This window comes from Carya illinoinensis, chromosome 8 (genome assembly GCF_018687715.1).
Source record: "Carya illinoinensis cultivar Pawnee chromosome 8, C.illinoinensisPawnee_v1, whole genome shotgun sequence".
NCBI lineage: Eukaryota > Viridiplantae > Streptophyta > Magnoliopsida > Fagales > Juglandaceae > Carya > Carya illinoinensis.
In genome coordinates this window covers 34,179,601-34,193,553 of record NC_056759.1, presented here as the reverse complement: position 1 = coordinate 34,193,553, position 13,953 = coordinate 34,179,601, and the positions used below count along the sequence as shown (strand labels likewise).

The 13,953-nt window shown below is 33.6% G+C and overlaps 1 protein-coding gene across 1 annotated transcript; it reads right to left on the bottom strand.

The window, feature by feature from the left end:
• Nucleotides 1–3,627: 3,627 nt before the first annotated feature.
• Nucleotides 3,628–5,475, bottom strand: LOC122319362 (pectinesterase-like). The gene is made up of 2 exons (XM_043137401.1): nt 4,482–5,475; nt 3,628–4,319 (listed from the first exon to the last, which is right to left on the bottom strand). Exons 1-2 carry the CDS (start codon nt 5,473–5,475, stop codon nt 3,628–3,630), a joined length of 1,686 nt encoding a protein of 561 aa, XP_042993335.1.
• Nucleotides 5,476–13,953: the final 8,478 nt, after the last annotated feature.

Sequence of the window (13,953 nt, the reverse complement as noted above, 5' to 3'; positions counted from 1 at the left end):
GAGAGAGAGAGATGGCATGCAGTACTACTTGCGGCTTGCTTGGTTTCAAGAGTTGACCGACCAAGTTTATAATTTTTTGAGAGGATTTTATTATTCAGTTAAGATCCTCCACAATAACATAAAGAGTAATTTATAATATGTAACACTACAACAAAAAATATTTTTTGGGACGAAAATTTTCGTCCCAAAATATATAGATTTCGTCCCGAAAGATTTTTTGGGACGAAAAAATTTCGTCCCAAGGTCGTCCCAACATCACTGTCCCAGAAGATATATTGGGACGAAAATCACAATTTCGTCCCAAAATATATCTTTTGGAACGATTTTGAAATTGACCGTTCGATACCGTTCGAACGATGACTTTTTTTGTCACGGTTAAAATTCGTTCCAGAATGGCGTTCGAATGCTTCTCAGTTACCGTTCGAACGTTAATGTATCTTTTGAACGGTTATCAAGATACGTTCAAACGATCAATAGAATTACGTTCGAACGTTAAAGGAACAGATCGAACGGTGCTGATCAACGTTCGAACGGTGCTGATCAACGTTCGAACGCTATGGTAATGACCTGCGTTTGAACGTTTTTTTGAGCATCTGGTATCGTTCGAACGGTTTGGTCATTAATGTTTGAACGGTACATTATCGTTTGAACGCCCTACCCATTAATGTTCGAACGTGACACGGTCGTTCGAACGGATATTATTTTTATTAAAATCAATAATTATAAAAAAAAATTAAATAGACATCCATAATATTTGAAAAACATAAATTAGGAACTGTTTAATTACTCACAAAAGTTTTATAATAAGTGCGAAGAAATAAATAACCATGATATTAGCATTGTTCATACATAATTAGATAATGTCATAAGCTAGACGTAAAAAACCATCAGTTGGTTGGAGGCCTGTACTGTTGCATTTGGAATTGCATATCTCTCCTGAACTCTGCTTGTTCTTCTTCATGTTTTTTGAGGCACATTTCCATGTCTTCTTGTCTCGCCAATTGAGCCTCTAACTCTTGTTGTTTTGCAACCAATTCTTCAATAGAACATGTATCAAACAAACAATGCAAGATATGTTAATTAAGTATTTATATTATTAAATAATTAGATAGTTGTTTTATATCTTTCAAAATATTTTATTAATTATAACTATTTGTATTTTAATTAACATTTTAGTTAATAATTATAACTATTTGTATTGTAATTAACATTCTAGTTAATAATTATAACTATTTGTATTGTAATTAACATTCATTTTATTAATTATAATTCGGAATTTATATTTTAATTCAAATTCATTTGATCACTTTTAACTTTTAAGTATTTAAGTATTATTAAATCTAGATTATTTGTATTTTATTTAAAATTCATTTTATTAATTCAAAGATTAAGTATTTTTGTGTTATTAAAACAAAACTATTTGTATTAACCTATAGTTGAATAATTCAACTATTAAATATTTAAGTATTATTAAATTTTAGATGATTTGTAATTGAATTCATTCTCATTTGATTACTTTAATCTTTTAAGTATTTAAGTATTATTAAATGTAGATTATAAATAATTAATTTTTATTTCAATTCCTGCATTTAAAGTATTAATTATTTTAATACTGACCAACATAACGTTCAAACGGTGCTAGTCACCGTTCGATCTAAGGACATACGTTCGAACGGCAAACGAGTACCGTTCGAACGGATTAATTCCAGATTACAGTCGTCTTCAACCTCCGAAAACCTCAACATTTACAGTCCAAATTACATCAAAAGACAGCAAACTATATGACGAACTCATTATAGCAAACGAAAACACTTATATAAAATCTAAAATGAGAATATATTTAAGGAGAATACCTGATTTGGAGAGATAAACCGGAAAATCCACCCGTACCCAATGCCCAAAACTTAAATACTCTTCACCAAACGGTAAAAACAACCTCTTAATCCGAAAATATAAGAGATTGATAGAAGTTAGTAATATTTGAGGGCTGGATTGAAGAATAATGGCGTTGGTTGGAAGAAAATGAGCGTGGGAGAGATTGGAAGTCGACTGGAACGAGTGCGAGATTGTGAGGTTCTGTCGTGTAAATGTAGAACATTGACGTTCGAACGGTTATTTAATGAACGTTCGAACGTCAAATAGATTAGCGGGAAAATTTTCCCCCTCTAATTTTCACGTTCGAACGTGAAAATTACCGTTCGAACGTGAAAATTACCGTTCGAACGTTTTCTTATACGTTTGAACGGTTATTTTAAACCGTTCAAACGTCAAATTAAAATGTTGCTTATTGTATTTTTTTTACACTATACCTTTAAATATAATAACTTGTAAATATACTATAGTTTAGAGATAGAGTAATATAACTATATAATATATAATCAAACATATATTATATAGTTTAGTAACATATATAGTATAAAATATCATATTACATCTAGTATTATAGTCAAGTACATATATTAACCTATTATATATAACATATATATGGTATCATAGCATAGGGTTATATGTATCACATGCATATATATATAGTGTTTATTATATTATATTATTATTATAATATTATTTAATAATAGGATATCTACTATTATATATAGTGTCATCTATACTACTAGCAATTAGAGTGTATTATAATGATACAAAAACTAAAATTGAGTATATATAGTGTCATTTATAGTGCTAGAATAGAGAGTGTCATCTAATTAGCCTATAACTGCAATATAATATGAAAAATATATTAAACAAGTCATGTAATACATATACTATTATATATATATATATATATATTAGTTAATATCACATATAATATATATGTTATATAAATACATGAACATAGTTTCATGTATATAGTAGTCTATATTATATTAATTATACTATATAATATAACTTATACTATATACTATATACTATATAATATTCAATAGTATAATATATTTTAATTAAATATAATATAATATATACTATATATATAAAAAATTATAAATATAATATATAGTGTTTAATAATATATAAGCGCATTAAATATATTGCATTTAATATATTTAACAGTTAAAATATATTATAATTGAATTAATTATTATATTTAATATAATTAATACCGAATATTACATTTAAATAACATTTATTATCATGAATTTGGATTAATTAGGGAAGGGTATTAATTTTCAGTTAATACGTTCGAACGGTATTAACTTACCGTTCGAACGGTACCACGTTCGAACGCTTCAAATAACGTTTGAATGGTGAATATGTATCATTCGAACGTTTATAATTTACCGTTCGAACGGTTTGTCAAATTCCCTCCAAAATAATTTTGCCTATCGCGCCAATATTACGTTCAAACGGTAACAATTGAACGTTCGAATGGTTAATCATTAACGGTCGAACGGTTAACTTATTTGGGACAAAAAATTTCGTCCCTAAGAATAGCGTTCGAACGCGTTCGAACGGTCTGGCATTCCGTCGTTATTTTGGAACGAAATTCAAATTTCGTTCCAAAATCTCACTTTTTGGGACGATTTCCAATTCGTCCCAAAGCAATTTCGTCCCAAAAAATGATTTTTGTTGTAGTGTAAGTTTGAAACATGCATATATAGTACTAGTGAAAGCTGTCGACGTGCAAATAATTTATAGCAAACCACCATTGTAAGGCACCCCAGTCGCAGGCAACCACGCATCTCCTTGTATGAATTTTGACACAGTGAAGTTGGCAGCATCTGTCGCATTTATAACATGGTAACCGGGCCATGTAACCCTTCCACTGGTGTTCGATCCAGGCCCTGAATTATTGTACTCTGCATAGTACAACGTACTCAGGGCAAAAGTCCCAGACCATTCCTGCCAACCTGAAGGGTCAATGAGGCTATCCATAAAAGATTGCATATAAACAGTTCTTGAATACTGCTTCCATGGCCTCCCGAGGTACGTTTTCGTAGTTCCATCGCCAGAGGCCAAGTCCTTGGCTGCTTTAATGCTGCAGTTATGGATGGAAGTTCCGGTGTTTTGGTTGGGATCTGTTCTGCCTTGTGCGGTGATGGCATTGAACTGTCCTTGCAGTGGAAGTCTTGGGTAAATGTTGCAGTCTTGGAAAACAGCGGCGGCATTACCAAATATGAAATCAACCGTGCCATAGATATCGCATTCTCTGTAAAATTGCCTCATTGAATGCGTATATAATGTGTCTTGGTAGCCTTCAAAACTGCATCTGTAAAATGTGGAGAGGTCAGCTCCATTACGGACTGCCACAGCTTGGTTCTTGATTGCTCCGGCTGTGTTGCGAAAGGTGATGTTTGTTGCTACAAATCCCTGCCCGGCCACAGCTGCAATATAATAAATTAAAATCGTAACACAAACGTTAAAAAGATAGTGATATGTTTTATTAAGATCATAATAACCTGTATTTTGGATCAAAGCTGATTACTTCCATATATATATATATATATATTATAATGAATAGAGTTTGAAGTTGCAATTTAGCTTACCAAATGTCGAAGAATTAAATGTAGTCCAACCATCTGCAACGCTATGATTGCCTGTGATCACAGTCCGGTTGACACCATCTCCAATCATCATCAAGTTTTGTTTATTCTTAGCAATGGAAACATACTCTGCATAGACCCCGGCTACCACGTGAATCACAAAATAGCTATTACTAGTTCCGGTATTGTTTGGAGCAGCAGCCACAGCATCATTGATAGTTTTGAAGTTTCCACTACCATTTGGGTTCACAACCACCCTTCGGCTCACCAATATGTTGCCCATAGTCTGAAGCAGCTTCCTCACAATTGCAGACTCGGAACTTTCTTGTTTGTTGCGCAATGACATTACTAAAGCTGGGGAAAGTTTCTTTCTAGCATTTTCCAATATCTTGGAAAATATAAATTTTCTTTCTGTTAACATTCTTCCTCTCTTTGCCTGAACAACCCAACCACGATTCAAAAGATCGAGAGAAATGCTATAAACCTTAGTCCCATTAGATAGGGGATCTAGCAGTTCTTTTCTGACGCTGGAGTCTGATGCTACCTCTTGAAGGCTATCAAAACATGTTTCTTGGTTTGTTAAGGTGGCACTAGACAATGTTTGCAAGTCATCTGCTAGCAAGCTGTTTACACTATCTGTAAAATTAACAGTTTGAGAAGTTTTCGACAGGAAATCCACATTCAGGTCAGCTAAAAACTGACAATCTTGGAGGGCATGAATGGTGGCTTCGGAATACGAGGAATGTGGAGTTAGGTATGATTTGATGAGCTGGCTAAAGTCTTGTGCTGATGATAAAGAGAGGTGAACAAAGTGCCTGCCATTATCGTGTATGGTACTGCCAGACTTGTTAGGTGGTAATCTTGATTTGCAAAAAGATGGGTATTGTGTGGAGTTGCAAATGCCATCTTCGGTGGAAGAGCCTGCAAGAGATGGAGACGAGGAGAGGAGCATGCTCAGTAGAAAGAAGGTGCATAATATGGATAGCTTGGAAGCCATTGTCATGAAATTAATTAGTAGTTCTGCATATTGAATAGGTGTGGAGGGTTAGTGTTATATATATTGAGAAGACTACATACATGAAAGAGACATCTAAGGAGAATCCTAGTGTTACCAGACAGGCAAGCAAAGTACAGCTTGAATGCGTGTTTTCTTTTTTAAATTTTTTGGCTAGTCAATTAAGAAACCTAGGATTTTTTATTACAATATTTTTGAAATGGAGAACCCTAGTACTTGCACTTCTATCTACACCCTACTTCTTTATCTTAATCACCGAAGTTTTAGTCAATATGGACTGCCGGTGCATTGGCTTTTCTAAGAGGTAATATTATACTAGATTTATTCAACTTCTTTATCATTTTCTAAGGACTTCAGCTGCAAGTGCACCGACAGGTACCAAGTTGTTCTCAGACAGGCAAGCAGAGTAGAGCACCACCAGATACATCAGGCCCAGCTGATAGCAGTTATCGATCAAATAAGATCATGGCCTGGTCAATGTCTTTATAGGTCTGTTTTTATTTCCTAGTTATTGAAGTAAGGAGCAACGCGTACAGTTGAAACAAATGAAGAAAATGATCTGCATCCAACTTTCTTTATGTAACAGATTCACAGAATCACAGGTCATAGCCATGGCGCCATACTTATTCTAATACAAACATACGTAGATTTAGTATATTACATATATACCTTCCGGATATATATAGATACAAAACTGCCAGCTGGTGCTGATTTATAAGTATTTTCTTAAGAGTTCCTAACCCAGGGCGGCTAAGAAAATGGATCGACTAGATATTACCTAAACCAGATGGATAAGGGCCTTAACATTCTGATCTTGACCTAATCAAATTCCTTTAGATCATATGAATTATTTTCTTTAGGATTATTTTCTAGAATATGCCTTAAAAAAAGTCAAGACTCCATAACTATGAAATCTGCAGAAGAATCATGGTTAGAAGGATGATCTGTATTAATATATGATCACAACTTCATAAATTATACCCTCTTCAATATCAGGGATTTTTTAATATAAAAAGTATTATACATTGCTTTTATCATTCGAAAGTCCATCTCAATAGTTACCAAGTGAAAATGATATGTAAAAACTCATCTCAATAAATTAACTTTAATTTATAAATAGAGAAAAAAAAAACATAATAATAATGCTATTATAAAATATTTATCTTCATTCATTTTTATAGTATTCATTATTTTCTTTACATTCATTTTCATTTCATTTTTAAAAACATTCTAAAACTTAATCCATTTCTTTTCCTTCATTTTATTATTATTATTATTATTATTATTATTATTATTATTATTATTTTTCATTTTACTTGGAAGTCAATATTGATAACACAGTTTCTGACATGAAACTATTTGATTGTAAAATGTTTAAAATTAATTTTATTATAAATCAAATTCTAAATATAATAACAATGTTAAAGACAGATCACACCAAATTACGAAAGGATCATGCTACAAACAGAGCATACATTTTGACAACTTGTTGACCAAGTTTAATTATTTTTCTAAATCTCGAGGTATTTTTTTTAAAGGTAAATAAGTTATTCTTTTTCAATAAAAGAAAAATAAATTAATGTTATGTACAAGTCTAAAGTATATAAATTCCGTGTAAGTTCTTTGTGAAAAAAAAAAAAAAAGAGAGTAAATTCTACTAAAAACATTTATTTATTCTACTAAAAACAACTGATAGGCACCATCATTTTGCCGTCCTCAAAATTACTACTAATTCAAATCGGTTTTTTGTGTGTTTCTTAATTTTATTTTTTAAAATTTTAAAAGAATAAAAGAATAAAATTTTTAAAAATAAAATTACATATATCTGCATTGCAGTCTCTATTTAAAAACTGTATATAGCATTACTCTTTTACATATACATATATGGTTGCTGCCTGGATGGTTTATGCTTCAAAAAATATGCATTAGTGGCCGTAAATTTTTAACCATTTAAAAAAAAATTTAAAAAAAAAAATCTCAAATATACTAATATTAACTTGGAGGGGGCAAAATATGGAATTAATAGCATTATTCATATTGGAGACCTTAGTTTCCGTCAAGTGGGGGAGATGAAACATAAGAATATGCAGGATAATTCCTTAAACATGTTTGGGCCACATTTTGTGCTTGTGTTACTTGTAATCCGAATCACTTTTGAAGATAAACATGTTTTTGGGCCACATTTTGTGCTTGTGTTACTTGTAATCCGAATCACTTTTGAAGATAAACATGTTTGCGCCACATTTTGTGCTTGTCTTTCCCCTTATTGTTCATGAATTTAAGCTTGAGGATATTTCGCAACCCCATATTCCCGAAGCATTAGGCCCACATGGAGAGAGGATCTCATTTAATTAGGTTTTTGAAAACCCAAGTAATGCTGCTACGTGACAAAGAGAGAGAAAAAAAGTGAGAAAAAGAAAGAAAGAAAAATAGTGTGTGAGAGATTGGGGAGAGGAAAAGACAGCAAAAAACAATGGAATTCGTCCGGCTTCAATCAAACGCTCTGATTATAGTTGTTTGTGGTAAAATTGAGTTGAAATTTTGTAGGCACGTTTATAACTCAAGGCTCTATAATCTAACGATAGAGATTGGATTTAGAGCAGTATTTCTAGTGTTTAAGGTTGTGAACAGTAACACATCTCTTAGTGATATCTCTTCTAATCACATTGTTTGGTTGCCAACAAAGTATCTTTCTTGAAAAATCATTGTTGATTGTATGCTTCTAGTGCTATCTAGAGAGAATATTTGTGTACACATTATTGTTGATAGTAGAAGTTTTAACTAGACTAGGTCCCATGGTTTTTCCTTTTGCATTGAAAGGTTTTCCACATAAAAAATTCTTGGTTATCGACCGTGTTTGTGATTTTATTTTATATTGCTCACTATTCAATTACTTCCTATCAAATTCACACATAGTGGGAGATAATTATTTCTGCTATTTAGATTTCTCCCAATAAACTGGTATCAGAGCGTGGTCATAATTGTTAAATACTTTGTGTTGAATAATAGAAGTTAATTTTGAATAAAATGGTTACTTTGAATGGTTCTAATTATCATACTTGGAAATAAAAAATGGAAGACCTTTTATTTGTGAAGTAATTTCATTTAACGGTGTTTACTGCTAAGAAGCCTGAAAATAAATATGATAAAAAATGGACATTGCAACATCGACAAGTTTGTGGATACATAAAGTAGTTGGTAGATGATAATATTTTGAACCATATTAGTGGGGAGACACATGCACGCACACTTTAGAATAAACTTGAATAGTTATATGCTCATAATACTAGAAATAATAAAATGTATTTAATCAAGCATTTGATGATCTTGAGATACCAAGATGGAACTCCGTTGACAGATCACTTGAACACATTCCAAGGAATAATTAATCAGTTGGTTGGAATGGGTATCAAGTTTGATGATGAGGTACAGGAATTGTGTTTGTTTGGTACATTGCCAAACTCTTGGGAGACATTTAGAATGTCATTATTTAACTTAGCTCCAAATTGTGTAATCAATATGAATCTGGCGAAAAGCAATGTTTTGAATGAAAAGATGAGAAGAAAATGATTTCTCCTCACAGTCAGATGTCTTAGTTACAAAAAAGATGGGGAGGAGTAAAAGTAGAGGTCCGAAAAACATAGATAAGGGTAGAAGCAAGTCAAGCAAGTTTACTAATGTTGAGTGCTATCATTGTGGCATGAAGGGACATATCAAGAAATATTGCAGAAAATTAAAGAAAAAATACAAGGAGAAAGGGAATGAGAAGAAGAATAACGATGAAAAGAATGACGATCAAGTTGCCACCACTACTATTGGAGACTTTTTCATTGTTTATGATGATAATGATGTTGTAAACATTACTTCTCATGAAACTAGCTAGGTGATTGATAGTGGTGCCTTCATTCATGCTATACCTTGAAAGGACTTATTCACAAATTATGTATCCGATGACTTTAGCACAATAAAGATAGGCAATGGTGGCTTAGCTAAAATTATTGACATTGGATATGTGTGCTTGGAAACGAATAACGGCACGGTTCTTGTTCTTAATGATGTAAACCACATTCATTATATTCATTTGAACTTGATTTCTACAATTAAACTTGATGATGAAGGGTATTGCAACACCTTTTGTAATGGGCAATGGAAGCTTATAAGGGATGCTATGGTTATAACTTGAGGCAAGAAGGTTTCAACTCTATAGATGCTACAAGCAAGCCTCTCCGGTAGCATTATTAATGTTATGGAAAATGAGCTCATGGTACAATTGTGGTATAAGAGACTTGCCCACATGAGTGAGTTAGGCTGGGCAATATTGGCTAAAAAGAATTTTTTGTCTAGAATGAAGAGTGCACCTTTAAAAAAGTGTACTTACTATTTGGTAGGGAATCATAATAGAGTTTCCTTCAAAATTTCTCATCCTTCAAGAAAGTTAGGTATACTTAATCTGGTTATAACTTGAGGCAAGAAGGTTTCAACTCTATAGATGCTACAAGCAAGGCTCTCTAGTAGCATTATTAATGTTATGGAAAATGAGCTCATGGTACAATTGTGGCATAAGAGACTTGCCCACATGAGTGAGTTAGGCTGGGCAATATTGGCTAAAAAGAATTTTGTCTAGAATGAAGAGTGCACCTTTAAAAAAGTGTACTCACTGTTTGTTAGGGAATCATAATAGAGTTTTCTTCAAAATTTCTCATCTTTCAAGAAAGTTAGGTATACTTGATCTAGTTCATTCAGATGTTTGTGGTCCTATGAAGACAAGATCACTTGGAGGCTCTTTGTATTTTGAGAGCAATACAAGGACCACTGTTTGTGGTCCTAGTTCATTCAACTCTATAGTTTATTCATAGATGATCATTCAAGAAAGTTGTGGGTCTATATCTTGAAAAAGAAAAGATCAAGTATTGAAAATGTTTAAATAGTTTCAGGCCTTAGTTGAGAGGGAGACTGGAAATAAGCTGAAGTGCATCTAAACTGATAATGGGGAAGAGTATTCAACCCCATTTGATGATTATTGTAAATAACAAGGTATTCGGCATCAAAAGACACCTCCAAAGACTCCTCGGTTGAATGGTTTAGCTAAGAGGATGAACAAAACATTGATTAAGAGAGTGAAATGTTTGCTTTCACAGGCACAATTGCCTGGATCTTTTTTGGGGTGGGGCTTTGAGTACAGTTGTACATATTCTTAATCTCACACCATGTGTTCCACTTCAGTTTGATGTACCAAACAGAGTTTGGACTGGTAAGGATGTTACCTATGATCACTTATGTGTCTTTGGATATAAAGCATTTATGTATATTCCCAAAGATGAGAGGTCTAAACTCAATGTGAAGACCCGACAATGCATCTTTCTAAGATATGGTCTAGATGAGTTTGGGTACAGATTATATGATCCAATTGATAGATAAAAAAAAAAAAAAAACTAGTAAGAAGCCAGGACGTTGTGTTTATTAAAGATCATACGATACAAGATATTGAGAATACAGATAAAATAGTGTTTCGATGCAATGATGGTTAAGTTAACTTGGATACGGAGCCATTAATAGATTTGCCAGCACAAGTTGAATATTCTATTCAAGATGACCAATAGAATCCAAGTGATGCAGATGTTTCCTTACAAAATGTTCTAGAACCAGAGATACCACTAGATGTTCCATTCAGGAGGTCTATCAGAGGCTGGCATTCTTCCACTCAATATTTTACAGACAAGTATGTGTTAATGACTGATGGGAGAGAGCCAAAGTGTTATGCAGAGCAATGGAAGATAAACATATGGTAGAGTGGTTGTCTCTGTGTATTGTTAGAATTTGAAAAAAAAAAAATTCACATAAATGATAATGGTTATGATATGTTAATGAAGACTGTAATAAGAGAAAAGTTTGAGTCTTGTTCCTCAATTATTGGGATGGTGAGTCCCTCCACATAGACGAAAAGTGAGAGATTTGTTGTGTTGGATTCCCTCCTATGTGGAGGATGACCCATGTAGGACCATTAAGCCCAAATGGAGAGAGGGCCTGTTTTAATTTGATTTTTTAAAACCTAAGTGATGTTGCTATATAAAGAAGCAAAGAGAGAACTAGTGTAAAATAAATAAATAAATAAATAAATAAATACCATGTGTGAGAGATTGGAAAGAGGAAGATAACCAAGACAAGGGAGTTCATCCAGATTCAATCAAACACCCTGATGGGAGTTTTCTATGGTTCGATTGAGCTGAAATTTTGCAGGCCTGTTCACAAATCAAGACTCTATAATCTGAATGGTAGAGATCAGATTTGGAGCAATATTTCTAGTATTCGAGGTCATAAACAGTAACTCATCTTTTTGTAATATCTCTTCTAATCATACTGTTGGTTTCCAAGAAAGTGTTTTTCTTGAGATCATTGTTGATTGTATGCCTCTAGTGCTATCTAGAGAGAATATTTGTGTACATATCATTGTTGATTGTAGAAGCTTTAACTGGACTAGGTTCTATGATTTTTCTCTTTGCATTGAAGAGTTTTTCCATGTAAAACATTCTTGGCTTTGTGTGTGTGATTTTGCTTTATATTGCTCTCTATTTAATTACTTCCTAACAGATTTACACAAAGTGGGAGATAATTATTTTCGCTATTTTAATACAAACATACATATATTTAGTATATTACATATATACCTTCCGGATATATATAGATACAGAACTGGCAACTGGTCTTGTTGTATAAGTATATTATTAAGAGTTCCTAACCCAGGGTGGCTAAGAAATTGGACTAGATATTATCTAAACCAGATAGACAAGGGCCTTGACATTCTAGTATGAACCTAATCAAATTCCTTTAGATCATATGAATTATCATTTTTAAGAATGATTTTATCAGCAAGCAAGCTAGCTAGAATATGCCTTACAGAAAGTCAAGACTCCATAACTATGAAATTTGCAGAAGAATCATGGTTAGAATTGTAACACCAAGGTCCAGTACTAAGCCCACGCCAAGCCTACATTTTATTAATTTTTTTTATATATATTTTATATTATTTTATTTATATATATGGGTAGCCACTTGAAATTTAATGAGTAATTTTGAGTACGCCGCGGACTCCAAAAATTTATTTTGATAGAATATAAATTTTGGTGTATATATTACGTTTAGAGTAATGTTATATATAATTGTGTATTGTAGAAGTATTGTCCAATCGTTTTAAAAAAGAGGAAAATTTACTATTAAAAAATTAAGTTTTTTTCATGTAAGTTTCATATTTATTTACTTTTTTTAAAATGATTATGCGGTACTTGTACATTCACAATTGTAACTACCATTTCAATGATGTTTAACAGGCAAATATTTTGACAACTTCAATTGTGATATATTGGATAATTTTAGTTAAGCACATGAGCCATAGTTTTAAGGTGTAGTTGATGATTTTGGAGAATATCAATGGGTGAATATTTTTAGAAGCCCAAATTAGTCGGGAAATTTTGGAAATATCCAATTCCTCTCCCTCTAATCCCACGCATCGGTTCCTCTCTCTCTCAAGACCCCGTTCTTTGTCATGGCAACACCCAGCCGATTTCTTCCTGCTTCCTAGCTTCCTCCATGCCGACAGGCCTCTGTCTCGCACCTCTAAGGTGTAAACCGCCTTATCTCAATGTCCCTCTAGCGAGAATCACTTGACCCTAATCGAGACTAAGAGCCTTCACCTTGTTTTACAATCATGAAGCATGCAGAGCCATGCGGTAGCTTCCGTGTACCAAGCTATCGCACGTCCTTTCTCCCCCACAGACGAACACCACCATGGGTAGCAAGTTAACCAATGTAAGCCCAGCCTGAGAAACTAGCCTTTTGATCCAACCGTGAAGCCAATAGAACCGTTGTATCATCGCTGCCTAGTGCCTGATCTTTAGCCACCGTGAACCACCATCACGCCCACTCGAGCCACTCAACCCAGCCACCAGACACTACCCACTACCCTAGCTCTGCCAACACTCCTCCTCTGTTCTAACAACCAGAAAACAGAGCAACCAATTCCCTCCTCCTTCCATGGTTTCACGCCTTATTAGCGCCCCACTCAACTACTGTGATCCTCCCTCTCACCCTCAACCTCTCCAAGTGTCACCCCACGATGCCACTACCAGTAGCCATAATAGACGTTGGCGAATAGGTCCCCACCCTTCTTGATTCCTCTCTCACTGCTCTACCATCATGCTCCACCGTCGACCTTAGCCTAGCCACCATTTCGTAGCTCGCTGCCTCTCTCTCTTTCTCGGTGAGTTTTTGTCACGACTATTCTTCCCTAGTAAACGTTTGTCTCCCAGTTCATTTGCTCCAGTAGATGTTTGTTCTCAGAATTTGCATGGAGCCTTTAGGCTTTTACTTCCTCTCGGTCATGTATATCTAGAGTTTTACTTATTTACAAAAGTGCCACTAAGCCTTTTCTATGTGTAGTCTTCTTGTGAAACCATGCAGTTGTTT